General features: G+C 36.3%; 1 protein-coding gene across 5 annotated transcripts in view; it reads left to right on the top strand.

Moving 5' to 3' along the window:
- VPS13C (vacuolar protein sorting 13 homolog C) overlaps window positions 1-15,126 on the top strand; it is a 204,354-nt gene that overhangs the window by 35,589 nt on the left and 153,639 nt on the right. For all 5 annotated transcript variants that reach the window (XR_008992619.1, XR_005028298.2, XM_057488866.1 and 2 more), the window contains exons 8-12: window positions 5,788-5,847; window positions 8,189-8,269; window positions 9,122-9,179; window positions 10,263-10,390; window positions 10,927-11,033. Coding sequence is in view for 3 of the 5 variants with exons in the window: in XM_057488866.1 (XP_057344849.1) it covers window positions 5,788-5,847; window positions 8,189-8,269; window positions 9,122-9,179; window positions 10,263-10,390; window positions 10,927-11,033 (434 nt within the window). In the remaining 2 variants the exon portion in view is untranslated. The remainder of the gene's footprint in view (window positions 1-5,787; window positions 5,848-8,188; window positions 8,270-9,121; window positions 9,180-10,262; window positions 10,391-10,926; window positions 11,034-15,126) is intronic.

The raw sequence follows: 15,126 nt of genomic DNA, 5'->3' as shown, positions 1-15,126 counted from the left end.
CTGTAGTTTTCTTTTTTGGTGGGGTCTTTGCCTGGTTTTGGTATTAGGCTGATGTTAGCTTCATAGAATGAGTTTGGGAGTATCCCCTCCTCCTCTATTTTTTGGAAAACTTTAAGGAGAATGGGTATTATGTCTTCCCTGTATGTCTGATAAAATTCCGAGGTAAATCCATCTGGCCCCGGGGGTTTTGTTCTTTGGTAGTTTTTTGATTACCGCTTCAATTTCGTTGCTGGTAATTGGTCTGTTTAGATTTTCTGTTTCTTTCTGGGTCAATCTTGGAAGGTTGTATTTTTCTAGGAAGTTGTCCATTTCTCCTAGGTTTTCCAGCTTGTTAGCAAATAGGTTTTCACAGTACTCTCTAATAATTCTTTGTATTTATGTTGGGTCCGTCGTGATTTTTTTCCTTTCTCATTTCTGATACTGTTGATTTGTGTTGACTCTCTTTTCCTCTTAATAAGTCTGGCTAGAGGCTTATCTATTTTGTTTATTTTCTCGAAGAACCAGCTCTTGGTTTCATTGATTTTTGCTATTGTTTTATTCTTCTCAATTTTATTTATTTCTTCTCTGATCTTTATTATGTCCCTCCTTCTGCTGACCTTAGGCCTCATTTGTTCTTCTTTTTCCAATTTTGATAATTGTGACATTAGACCATTCATTTGGGATTGTTCTTCCTTTTTTAAATATGCTTGGATTGCTTTATACTTTCCTCTTAAGACTGCTTTTGCTGTGTCCCACAGAAGTTGGGGCTTAGTGTTGTTGTTGTCATTTGTTTCCATATATTGCTGGATTTCCATTTTGATTTGGTCATTGATCCATTGATTATTTAGGAGCGTGTTGTTAAGCCTCCATGTGTTTGTGAGCCTCTTTGCTTTCTCTGTACAGTTTATTTGTAGTTTTATGCCTTTGTGGTCTGAAAAGTTGGTTGGTAGGATTTCAATCTTTTGGAATTTTCTGAGGCTCTTTTTGTGGCCTAGTATATGGTCTATTCTGGAGAATGTTCCATGTGCACTTGAGAAGAATGTATATCCTGTTGCTTTTGGATGTAGAGTTCTATAAATGTCTATTAGGTCCATCTGCTCTACTGTGTTGTTCAGTGCTTCCGTGTCCTTACTTATTTTCTGCCCGGTGGATCTATCCTATGGGGTGAGTGGTGTGTTGAAGTCTCCTAGAATGAATGCATTGCAGTCTATTTCCCCCTTTAGTTCTGTTAGTATTTGTTTCACATATGCTGGTGCTCCTGTGTGGGGTGCATATATATTTATAATGGTTATATCCTCTTGGACTGAGCCCTTTATTATTATGTAGTGTCCTTCTTTATGTCTTGTTACTTTCTTTGTTTTGAAGTCTATTTTGTCTGATATTAGTACTGCAACCCCTGCTTTCTTCTCGCTGTTGTTTGCCTGAAGTATGTTTTTCCATCCCTTGACTTTTAGTCTGTACATGTCTTTGGGTTTGAGGTGAGTTTCTTGTAAGCAGCATATAGATGGGTCTTGCTTTTTTATCCATTCTATTACTCTGTGTCTTTTGATTGGTGCATTCAGTCCATTAACATTTAGGGTGACTATTGAAAGATATGTACTTATTGCCATTGCAGGCTTTAAATTCGTGGTTACCAAAGGTTCAAGGTCAGCCTCTTTAGTATCTTACTGCCTAACTTAGCTCGCTTATTGAGCTGTTATATACACTGTCTGGAGATTCTTTTCTTCTCTCCCTTCTTATTCCTCCTCCATTCTTCATATGTTGGGTGTTTTGTGCTGTGCTCTTTCAAGGAGTGCTCCCATCTAGAGCAGTCCCTATAAGATGTTCTGTAGAGGTGGTTTGTGGAAAGCAAATTCCCTCAGCTTTTGTTTGTCTGGGAATTGTTTAATCCCACCGTCATATTTGAATGATAGTCGTGCTGGATACAGTATCCTTGGTTCAAGGCCCTTCTGTTTCATTGTATTAAATATATCATGCCATTCTCTTCTGGCCTGTATGGTTTCTGTCGAGAAGTGTGATGTTAGCCTGATGGGTTTTCCTTTATAGGTCACCTTTTTCTCTCTAGCTGCCTTTAAAACTCTTTCCTTGTCTTTGATCTTTGCCATTTTAATTATTATGTGTCTTGGTGTTGTCCTCCTTTGGTCCTTTGTGTTGGGGGTTCTGTGTATTTCCGTGGTCTGTTCGATTATTTCCTCCTCCAGTTTGGGGAAGTTTTCAGCAATTATTTCTTCTAAGATACTTTCCATCTCTTTTCCTTTCTCTTCTTCTTCTGGAACCCCTATAATACGGATATTGTTCCTTTTGGATTGGTCACACATTTCTCTTAATATTGTTTCATTCCTGGAGATCCTTTTATCTCTCTCTATGTCAGCTTCTATGCGTTCCTGTTCTCTGGTTTCAATTCCATCAATGGCCTTTTGCATCCTATCCATTCTGCTTATAAACCCTTCCAGAGTTTGTTTCATTTCTGTGATCTCCTTTCTGGCATCTGTGATCTCCCTCCGGACTTCATCCCATTTCTCTTGCGTATTTCTCTGCATCTCTGTGAGCATGTTTATGTTTCTTATTTTGAATTCTTTGTCAGGAAGACTGGTTAGGTCTGTCTCCTTCTCTGGTGTTGTCTCTGTGATCTTTGTCTGCCTGTAGCTTTGCCTTTTCATGGTGATAGGAGTAGTTTGCAGAGCTGGGACGAGTGACGGCTGGAAGAACTTCCCTTCTTGTTGGTTTGTGGCCCTCCTCTCCTGGGAGAACAGCGACCTCTAGTGGCTTGTGCTGGGCAGCTGCGCGCAGACAGGGTTTCTGCTTCCTGCCGGGCTGCTATGGAGTTAATCTCCGCTGTTGCTGTGGGCGTGGCCTGGCTCGGGCAGCTGCTCCAAAGTGGTGGAGTCGCGTTGGAGCAGGAGCTGCTGGGAGGCTATTTATCTCCGTAAGGGGCCTCCCTGCTCCCTGCAGCCCAGGGGTTAGGGTGCCCAGAGATCCCCGGATTCCCTACCTCTGGACTAAGTGTCCCGCCCTGTCCCTTAAGACTTCCAAAAAGCACCCGCCAAAACAAAACAATGACCACAAAAAAAAAAAAAAAAAAAAAAAAAAGCAGGCAGCTCATTTTTCTTTTTTCTCTGGCTCCAGCCTCAGGCATCTGCTCACCGGTGTTGCTGCCCTGTTTCCCTAGTATTGGGGTCCCTATCCCTTTTAGACTTCCAAAAACACTCGCCAAAACAAAACAGCAAAAAAAAAAAAAAAATGGTCGTTCGCTTTTCTGGTGTCCTCCAGCACCAGGCCTCCGGTGCCCGCTCACTGTTCTTGCTGCCCTGATTCCCTAGTATCCAGGGCCCCCCGCGCACACACTGTGTCTGCACTCTGGCCCGGATGGCTGGGGCTGGGTGTTCGGCAGTCCTGGGCTCCGTCTCCCTCCCGCTCTGCCTGCTCTTCTCCTGCCTGGAGCTGGGGGAGGGGCGCTCGGCTCCCGCGGGGCCGGGGCTTGTATCTTACCCCCTTCGCGAGGCGCTGGGTTCTCTCAGGTGCGGATGTGGTCTGGGTATTGTCCTGTGTCCTCTGGTCTTTATTCTAGGAAGAGTTGTCTTTGTTATATTTTCATAGATATTTGTGGTTTTGGGAGGAGATTTCCGGTGCTCTACTCATGCCGCCATCTTCCGATCCCTCCCACCCTGGGCTTTTCTGTGTGAATGTTTTATGTATGTGTGCATGTTTATGTGTGTGTGTATGTATATGTGTGTATATTACATTGAGATGCATATAAGGTAATTTATTTAGATGAAGTATTTTGTTATGCAGTTTGGTCTTTCTCTTAAAGGACTTTAAGGATAGAGAGTTTGTATATGCACGTTGGACATTTTTTTTTCTGTTAGGGAAAACTTAAGTAGTAGGCAACATGATTTGATTTAAAATTAAGAACAATGAACAGTAAGTCACGTTTGCCTTATGATAAGTTATATGAACAGGGCCTTAAAAGAGAAAGAAAAAAATCAAAGACAAGTGGACTGCCAGAGGAACAGAAAAAGGACATGTTTATGTGGAGGTCTTTAACAATGACATACATGCAGAGAAATAGAGATACCCATTGAGCTGAAGACCAAAGCAGAAACATTAAAGAAAAAGAACTGGAGAAAGAAAGGAAAGGTCGTCAAGGAAGCTAGCATTTAATATACGGTTTATCCTCTGCCTGTGTCTAAAATGAATTTGAAGTAGCTTTTGATAAATAGACCAGAGACTAGAATTTGTGTTGCTATTCTGTATTGTCATTCAGAATGATTTGATTCTGTCATTCAGATATGTAAAGAAACAGCTAACATTAGCCAACATTAGCTAGTTGTGTTGCAGAGATAATTGTTGCAGAAAAATTAGACTAACAATATTAATCTTTAGTAAGCACAATATTTGTTTAGCAGAAAACACAAAAAGTACAAAATAGTTCTGGGCCTTCCATTGACCAATAACAGGCATACTGTGCATAAGAATGATGCATAATGTCTTTAGTGTGTGCTGCTGTTTGATTCATAGATTTTTGCCGAGGTTCTTCATACTGTTTTCTTTTTCTATATTACTTTCTTCCCTTTGTCTGCCTGGTGATTCTATTCAGGTTTTAGTATTCACGTGAGGTATTACCATGTCTTTCTCATGCCTTTTTTACTTCCCTGTTAGACTTCATATTCTTTTATGCTCCCCATTATATTTTATCAAAGCACTGTGACATGTTTATATACTGGTTATCATGTTGGTCTCCTTCTAACCTTCATTGATTGATTGATACAATAGTACTTATATTTTAGTGTTTTTGTGATGATTCAATGAGATAATTTGTGTAAAGCATTTGGCACATTGTCTCACTCATTTATATCCTGCTTCAGCTACTACATTAACTATAATAAAACAATAACAGTAAACTTACCTTTTTCTGTATCCATTGCATTCCATCTTTTCAATTGCAATCTCTTACATTTGAGGTACTCTTCCCACCTCTGATCTGGATCCCATCTTCCCGTTAAGCTCTCAGGAGCCTTTTTTCTCTCCCTCTCTCCCTCCCTTCCTCCTTCTGTTGATTTCTTTCTCCTTCCTAAATCTTCACCTCCCCTTCATTTTTCCCTCCTCCACTCCTTGTAACCATTTAAACACCTACAAGTCTCTCCTTTACAACAAAATTAAAAAGGCTCTTAACTCCAGCTAGGCCCCATCTAACTACTCCCTCTCTTTCTCTTCTTTCTGGCTAAACTTTTTGAGAAAATTCTCTACTTTTTCTATCTTTATTTCCTCATATTGTCCTCACACATTACCCACTGTACCCTTACTCTACAGCTCCACTGAAATTACTCTGATTTCAGCAAGTTGTCAGTAATGTGGTAGCTGCAAAAGTTTATTTCAGTTTATCTCAAGGCAACACTTGGCACTGCTGACCTTGCTGACTTTCTAGAAGCGTGGTCATGCTGTGATTTCCCTATTTTCCTGATTTCTTCCTACTTTGCAATAATTATTTGATTTTTTAAAAATGTGGACCTTCTTCAGTATCATATAAGCTCTCTGTTTTTATTTATATGTAATTCCTTCCACAGTTCATTCACATAGTAGCGTAATAATTATTTTCTAGATGAAGGAGCTCAATTAAATCAGAACCTCCTCAATTCTGTTTTCACTGTTCCTTTTATTTTGTCATTCAGCTATGTAAAGAAATAGCTAGAATTAACCAACATTATCTAGATGTCCTTTCTTTCTAAGTTACTTTGTTATAGTTTACAAATATTAGAGCACTATTTTTTGGTTTATATACTAAGTAGTCATTCTCTTTTTTCCTTTTAGACTGCAAATGAACACTGGACTCCATGCATATTAAATGAAGCAGAAAAAATTATATATAAGGTATTAGACTAGATTAAAAATTTCTTGTTATTTTCCTAGGTATAAACACTTAATGCATTTTCTTGGAGAAACTTTTGGAGCAGAATGTGCCATTAAAGTGTGAGTTAAAAGTGTAGGGTCTAATTTTGTCTCTTCTACTTACTGTGTGACCTTCTATAATCACTTACCTATTCTGAGATTTAGGTTCTTCACTTAGCATTTAAGGAAACTGAATGAAATTAATATTCCAAAATTGTGTTTTATGGAGCATTAGGTAATTGAGATATTATTAGATTTGTGAAAAAATATTCTCTGGTCAATGAAGATTACTGACTAAACTACAAATTGTACATAGTTAAACAAGTATATTTTATAATGTTTTAAACTACAGGATTTCACAGTACCTTAAATATGCTAATAAGCATTACAAATCATCAAGAGGGATATTTAGCATGTAGCTTTCCCCACTTTGTTGACCTTAAATCCTTTCCCTTCACTCCTCCCTTGAAACAGCCATTCATATCCATGAGGGAATCATGTCTTTCTTATCCAGCAAAACATTTACAGGGTCGTTAAATACTAAATTTTCAATTGATATTTGATAATCAAATGAATAAATCTCCTTGGAAATAGTGTTCCTGGAAGCACAATTTAGCAAACACTAGATTAATAATAAAGTCTGTGAATAATGCATATATTTTCTTCCATTTTTTTCATCATTTTCTTACCTTTAGAAGTTGAAAGTGGCAATTGGGTAATTTTGGGGGTAGTGAACATGACAATTAGATTTTTTTTTTTCTGGATAATTATTTTTTATTGAAGGGTAGTTGACACACAGTATTACATTAGTTTCAGGTGTATAACACAGTGATTCAACACTTATATACATGATAATTCTAGGTACCAGCTATCACCATACCAAGTTGTTACAATATTTTGACTATATTCCTTATGCTATACATTACATCCTGGTTACTTATTTATTTTACAATTGAAAGTATGTATATATATATATTTTTGTTTGTTTGTTTTGTTTTTTGTTTGTTTGTTTTTGTGAGGGCATCTCTCATATTTATTGATCAAATGGTTGTTAACAACAATAAAATTCTGTATAGGGGGGTCAATGCTGAATGCACAATCATTAATCCACCCCAAGCCTAATTTTCGTCAGTCTCCAATCTTCTGATGCATAACAAACAAGTTCTTACATGGAGAACAAATTCTTACATAGTGAGTAAGTTACATAGTGAACAGTACAAGGGCAGTCATCACAGAAACTTTTGGTTTTGCTCATGCATTATGAACTATAAACAGTTCAAATATGAATATTCATTTGATTTTTATACTTGATTTATATGTGGATACCACATTTCTCTCTTTATTATTATTATTTTTAATAAAATGCTGAAGTGGTAGGTAGATACAAGATAAAGGTAGAAAACATAGTTTAGTGTTGTAAGAGAGCAAATGTAGATGATCAGGTGTGTGCCTGTAGACTATGTGTTAATCCAAGCTAGACCAGGGCAATAAAACATCCACGTATGCAGAAGATTTCTCTCAGAACAGGGGTGGGGGGAGGTTCTAAGCCTCACCTCTGTTGATCCCCATTTTCTCACCTGATGGCCCCCCTGCGACTGTGCCTGTCTTAGGTTGTTCCTCCCTTGAGGAATCTTACCCGTCTCTGGCTAACCAGTCATCTTCCGGGGCCATACAGGGAAATGTAAAGTTGGTAAGTGAGAGAGAAGCCTTATTGTTTGAAAAGGTTAGCTTTTTACTTCTTTGCATATTAATGCCCTGTGGCTTCTATGCCCAGCATTTGTCTTGAGGTGTCTTTACCACTTGGAAGAATTATGATACTCTGTAAATTCGATATGTGGCACAAATTCTATTTAAGGGTTGTAATTAGGTAGGAAGAAGAAAAGCTATAGAAGTAGCAGGTGGAAGAAAAACTGGGAAGATTGATTATTTCTTTGACATATCTTCTTGTAGAGTAACTTCAGCATGTATAGGTTTTAAACTACTAATTAAATTGTGCACACACATTAACATAATAGGAGTACAGTTACGTAACCAAAGCATACCTGTAATTACCAGCCATCTCCAGTGAAACCAAGAAAACCAGTTAGGCACCTTAGGCATTTGTGAAAACTTATCTATGATATGGTGGATATTGTCCAACTGAACTTGAACAGTCTGAGAGAATTCAGATAAATTAAAACAACCCATTCCTGGGGACTGTTCACATCCCATATGTTCTTTTAACAGTAAATAGTCTGTAGTTGTAAGATGACAATTAGATTTTAATACTGATTCACAATTTCAATGTATTAGTTGTTTGACCTCTGTCATTTTTCTTTTATAGCTTATACGACTTGACAGTCTTAGTGCCTACTGGAATGTAAACTGCCGCATGTCTTACCAGGAATCAAGGGAACAGATCTTGGTAATTTCAGTTTATATCTGGAAGAGCTAACTACATTGTCTGAATTTGTTTAACATAAGAGGTCCTTAATGAGGACAAGGTATCAATTCTTTTAAGTTGTATATAACTAAATCAGAGGTTTGAAATACAGTTTTTGAAATCCAGTCTGTTTTTAAAGAAACACTTTTATTTTTGAAGATCTTTGTGAAATCATTCACTAGACAGTGAGATGAGAACCTATACTACTACATTAAAAGTGCATTTATGAGTTTTTACACTGTCATTTTGATGGCATTCTGGTTACATTGTGCTATTTTATGTGAGGATGATTATGTGAAGAGTATTATAAAGAAAGATGATACTTTTTCAAATCTAAAGACTATATCCTTAGCATATATTTTAAGCATTTGTGATAATGAGTTCCTGAACAGTGAAAGGCTAATTCAAAACTTCAGTGTGCTAAGCCTGTCATGTTTATTTACTTAGAGGAGAAAGGTAGAGCAGTTGAATTTTCGGAACTGAATTAATTTCACGGTTCTCTTACTTCTCAAAAGGATATAATAAGAATTAATACGCCTTTGTTTAGAAAGTGAGATCCCAATTCATGGTTGTTTATATAGATTTTTTAAAGTCACAGGGGAACACAGCATTATATAACATTTCTAGATGTTTAGGATTTTAAAAAAAGCTTTCTGTATTTTATTCTATAGTAATACACCTGTAAATAATGCTCAGTGTGTTTTATAGACTACTAACTACAAAGAGGGGAATAAAGATATCGATTAAAGAAAATCAGTTTTTCTGTTTGTATGTGTGGCTGACTATGTGTGCGTTTTCTTTTTCACTCTCATTTAATTCAAATTTTTTGTTTAGGAGCAGCTGAAAAGTGAAATTGTTACAAGTAACAATATATCCCCACAGCATCAATATAGTAAGTAATGGTAAAAGTTTATTTATGTTAAAGGAAGCATGAAATTAAGTACACTATTTTAATACATTTTCTCTGATATTGACAAAGTATTAATTTTATACCTTACTTTTATGATACAGCAAGTTTGAATCATCATTGATTATTTAGGAATACGTTATGACACCTACCACTGAAGAGTAAGAGACAGGACAATGTGGCTGCTGTAGTTCAGTCCTAATAGCTAACACCCCTTGAGGTCCACATTTTCTTCTTATCTTCTTTGTTTTAGGAATTAGGTTTTCTGATCTTTGTTTTAATAACTAAGTCTGTGAAGTTTTGGTATTTAGGTCAGTGTTATTGACTTCTTCAGTGTAAAGACAAACCAACCACTGTAGAGACTTTTCTTAAGTGGGTTTTTCTGTTCTTGGGAGCCTCAACATTATTTATTTTTAAATAGACCCCTGATGGAGCTGCCTGCTATTTATTTATTTATCCCATCTGTTTTCTCCATTTCAGTTTCATTCTAAAGAAGCTACTGCTTTTTTTTTTAAGTTTTAATTATGAACCCTTTTATGCTCATTCTCAGCTTCCATGGCCGTGTTCTTCCTTATTTCATGTAACTCTGGTTCACTCCTGTTTCTTCATATTCTTTTATACGTAATTGCCATTATAAGAGAGTTGGCACACTCTTTATGTTCATAGTGTTCTCTGTTTAATGATGATAACGTTTTCAGATGCTGCTTGTTTGTGATATATATTAGTATTTTTAATAAATAATAAAATCATTGAAAGTCTTGTAGAAGGAAGAGAAGCCTAATTTTACAGACTCTGAATAACCAAGAGTAGATTGTTGTCTATATTTTGTATATTTTTACTTAGAAGCATAGGACTTCAATCACCTTCATAGAAATTTCTCTTTGACTGTTGGTATTATGCAGATAAGTAGATGCTTAAATATTTTTTGGTAGTGATTTTTCTACATGTTTTTTTAACATATTTATCATTTTTCTATACTTTCAGAGTAACAGTGTTCTCATAATTATTTACAGTTGTTCATAGGTAAGGGCATATAAATGTACCTTATGTCTTCCCCTGTGATATAAGTTTTTCAGCCAATATCAGCCTCTGCAAAACTGTATATGAATCCTTATGCAGAAACAGAGTTCAAAACTCCCAAACTTGACTGGAACATGGAAGTACAAAATATTGCTATTGAACTGACAAAACCTCAGGTAAGATTCAGCTGGCCATTCTCAACTTTGATTAGCCTTGAATCTCAAGTGCTTTTGTTCTGTGATTATTCCTTCTCCAGTGTTCTGGTGGTTCTTTTGGTTTGTTACACTGAGATTTGATTCCAGATGGAAGTCAAATGATGGTCCACAAGAAAACATGTAGTTCTAGACACAACTATATACCATGGCAGTACTTAGAGATACTGTATTTCATTGTGCATTTTACACTTTAACATATTTGAAAATAGGATGAATATCATAATTGGTAATAATGACAGTTTAATTGGCAGCACTGTTTTCTCTAATAGTGAAACTTAATGATATATATGATATAATATATAATGATAATTACACACAACTTAATATTTATTAGACGGTATGTTAAATTTTGATGGAACATATTATTGATTTACCAGGAATCTGTGATATTCACTACTCAGGAAATTTGGAGTCTCACTAGTCCAAAAATACAATAAAATTTGGTGTTTATTCATGTGTGCAATATAATAAATGTAGCTTTGTTTTTGTTTTCACAGTACCTAAGTATGATTGACCTTTTGGAGTCAGTGGATTATATGGTTAGAAATGCCCCCTACAGGAAATACAAGCCTTATTTACCACTTCACTCCAATGGTCGACAGTGGTAAGTTAGAATTTTTTTTTTTAATGAGAAATATATAGTCTTATAGTTAGGGACTCGCAGAGTTAAGAGAACTTTAAAGCTGTGTTATGAAGCCCTTTTTCTTTTACACACTTGAGAGGAGTTTCTTTTTTATTATGTCTTTGTTACCTTACATTTATTTATTTTATTAAGGTAACATTGATATATAATCTTATGCTCAGATTTCGTATGAGCAACATTGTGGTTACTACATTTCCCCCTGTTAATCGAGTCCCCACCACATACCCCATTACAGTCACTGTCCATCAGCATAGTAAGATGTTATAGAGTCAATACTTGTCTTCTCTGTACTATACTTCCTTCCCTGTGCACCTCCCCCTCCATATTATGTGTGCTAATCATAACCCCTTAATCTCCTTATCCTCCCTTCCCACCCACCCTCCCCAACCCTTTTCCCTTTGGTAATTGTGAGTCCATTTTTGGGTTCTGTGAATCTGCTGCTGTTTTGTTCCTTCAGTTTTTGGTTTGTGGTTATATTCCACAGGTGTGTGAGATCATTTGGTACCTGTCTTTCTCCACCTGGCTTATTTCACTAAGCATAATATCCTCTAGCTCCATCCATGTTGCAAACGATAGGATTTGTTTTCTTCTTATGGCTGAATAATATTCCATTGTGTATATGTACCAGCTCTTCTTTATCCATTCATCTACTGATGGACACTTAGATTGCTTCCATATCTTGGTTATTGTAAATAGTGCTGCAATAAACATAGGGGTGCATATGTCTTTTTGAATCTGAGATGTTGTATTCTTTGGGTAAAGAGTGGAATTCCTGGGTCAAATAGAATTTCTATTTTTAGGATTTTGAGGAACTCCATATTGCTTACCACAGTGGTTGAACTAGTTTACATTTCCACCAGCAGTGTAGGAGGGTTCCCCTTTCTCCTCGCCAGCATTTGTTGTTCTTAGACTTTTCGATGCTGGCCATCCTAACTGGTGTGAGGTGATATCTCATTGTGGTTTTAATTTGCATTTCCCTGATGATTAGTGATGTGGAGCATCTTTTCATGTGCCTGTTGACCATCTGAATTTCTTCTTTGGAGAATTGTTCATATCCTCTCACATTTTTAAATCAGATTATATGCTTTTTGGTTGTTGAGTCATGTGAGTTCTTTATGTATTTTGGATGTTAACCCCTTGTTGGATATGTCATTTACAAACATATTCTCCCATGCTGTAGGATACCTTTTTGTTCTGCTCATGGTGTCCTTTGTTGTACAGAAACTTTTCAGCTTGATGTAGGCCCACTTGTTCATTTTTTGCTTTTGTTTCCCTTGCCCGAGAAGATGTGTTCAGGAAAAAGGTGCTCATGTTTATATTCAGGAGATTTTTACCTATGTTGTCTTCTAAGGGTTTTATGGTTTCATGACTTATATTCAGGTCTTTGATCCATTTTGAGTTTACTTTTGTGTATGCAGTTAGACAACAGTCCAGTTTCATTCTCTTGCACGTAGCTGTCCAATTTTGCCAACACCCGTTGAGACTGTCATTTCCCCATTGTATGTCCATGTCTCCTTTATCGTATATTAATTGACCATATATGCTTGGGTTTGTATCTGGGGTCTTTAGTCTGTTCCATTGGTCTATGGGTTTCTTCTTCTGCCAGTACCAAATTGTCTTGATTACTGTGGCTTTGTAGTAGAGTTTGAAGTTGGGGAGTGTAATCCCCACAGCTTTACTCTTCCTTCTCAGGATTGCTTTGGTTATTCAGGGTCTTTTCTGTTTCTATATGAATTTTAGAACTATTTACTCTAGATCATTGAAGAATGCTTTTGGTATTTTGATAGGGATTGCATTGAATCTGTAGATTGCTTTAGGCAGGATGGTCATTTTGACAATATTAATTCTTCCTTTCCAAGAGCACAGGATGTATTTCCATTTATTGGTATCTTCTTTAATTTCTGTCATGAGTGTCTTGTAGTTTTCAGAGTATAGGTCTTTTACCTCCTTGGTTAGATTTATTCCTAGGTATTTTATTCTTTTTGATACAATTGTGAATAGAATTGTTTTCCTGATTTCTCTTTCTGCTAGTTCATCCTTAGTGTATACAGATTTCTGTGTATTAATTTTGTATGCTGCAACTTTGTTGAATTCAGATATTAGGTCTAGTAGTTTGGGAGTGGATTCTTTAGGGTTTTCTATGTACAGTATTATATTACCTGCAAACAGTGACAGTTTAACTTAATCTTTACCAATCTGGATGCCTTTTATTTCTTTGTGTTGTCTGATTGCCATGGCTAGGACCTCCGGAACTGTGTTGAATAAAAGTGGGGAGAGTGGGCATGCTTGTCTTGTTACCGATCTTAAAGGACAAGCTTTGAGCTTCTTACTATTAAGTTTGATGTTGGCTGTGGATTTGTCTTTTATGGCCTTTATTATGTCAAGGTACTTGCCCTCTATACCCATTTTGTTGAGAGTTTTTATCATGAATGGATGTTGAATTTGGTCGAATGCTTTCTCATCATCTATGGAGATGATCATGTGGTTTTTGTCCTTCTTTTTGTTGATGTAGTGGATGATGTTGATGGATTTTCTAATATTGTACCATCCTTGCATCCCTGGAATAAATCCTACTTGATCATGATGGATGATCTTTTTGATGTATTTTTGAATTTAGTTTACTAATATTTTGTTGAGTATTTTTGCATCTATGTTCATCAGGGATATTGGTCTGTAATTTTCTTTTTCTGTGGTGTCTTTGCCTGATTTTGGAATTAGAGTGATGCTGGCCTCATAGAGTGAGTTTGGAAGTATTCCCTCCTCTTCTACTTTTTGGAAAACTTTAAGGTTGATGGGTATTAGGTCTTCACTAAATGTCTTATAAAATTCAGCAGTGAAGCCATCTGGTCCAGGAATTTTGTTCTTAGGTAATTTTTTCATTACCAGTTCAATTTCGTTGCTGGTAATTCGTCTGTCCAGATTTTCTGTTTCTTCCTGGGTCAGCCTTGAAAAGTTGTATTTTTCTAGAAAGTTGTCCATTTCTTCTAGGTTATCCAGTTTGTTAGCACATAGATTTTCATAGTATTCTCTAATAATTCTTTGTATTTCTGTGGTGTCTGTAGTGATTTTTCTGTTCTCATTTCTGATTCTGTTTATGTGAGTAGACTCTCTTTTTTTCTTGATAAGTCTGGCTAGGGGTTTATCTATTTTTATTTTCTCAAAGAACCAGCTTTTGCTTTCATTGGTTCTTTCTATTGTTTATTCTTCTTGATTTTATTTATTTATGCTATAATCTTTATTATGTCCCTCCTTCTACTGACTGTGGGCCTCATTTTTTGTTCTTTTTCTAGTTTCGTTAATTGTGAGTTTAGACTGTTTGTAAGGGATTGTTCTTTCCTGAGATAGGCCTGTATTGCAATATACTTCCTTCTTAGCATGGCCTTCGCTGTGTCTGACGGATTTTATCGTGTTGAATTTTTGTTGTCATTTGTCTCCATATATTGCTTGATTTCTGTTTTTATTTTATCATTGATCCATTGTTTATTTAGGAGCATGTTATTAAGCCTCCATGTGTTTGTGGGCTTTTTCGTTTTCTTTGCATAATTTATTTCTAGTTTCATACTTCTGTGGTCTGAGAATATGTTTGGTACAATTTCAGTCTTTTTGAATTTACTGAGGCTCTTTTTGTGGCCTAGTATATGATCTATTCTTGAAAATGTTCCATGTGCCCTTGAAAAGAATGTATATTCTGTTGCTTTTGGGTGGAGTATTCTCTAGATGTGTGTTAGGTCTATCTGTTCTTATGTACTGTTCAGTGCTTCTGTGTCCTTATTTTCTGTCTGGTTGATCTGTCCTTTGGAGTGAGTGGTGTGTTGACGTCTCCTAAACTGAATATTTCTCCCTTTAATTATCTTAGTATTTGTTGCACATATGTAGGTGCTCCTATGTTTGGGTGCATATATATTTATAATGGTTATAACTTCTTCTTGGACTGACCCCTTTATTAGTATATAATGTCCTTCTTTGTTTCTTGTTACTTTCTTTGTTTTGAAGTCTATTTTATCTGATAAAAGTATTGGAACTCCTGCTTTTTTCTCCTGATTAGTTGCATGAA

This window comes from Manis pentadactyla, chromosome 11 (assembly GCF_030020395.1).
Source record: "Manis pentadactyla isolate mManPen7 chromosome 11, mManPen7.hap1, whole genome shotgun sequence".
Lineage (NCBI taxonomy): Eukaryota > Metazoa > Chordata > Mammalia > Pholidota > Manidae > Manis > Manis pentadactyla.
Note: the sequence above shows the minus strand (reverse complement) of the source record. Positions and strands in the feature narration are given on the sequence as shown.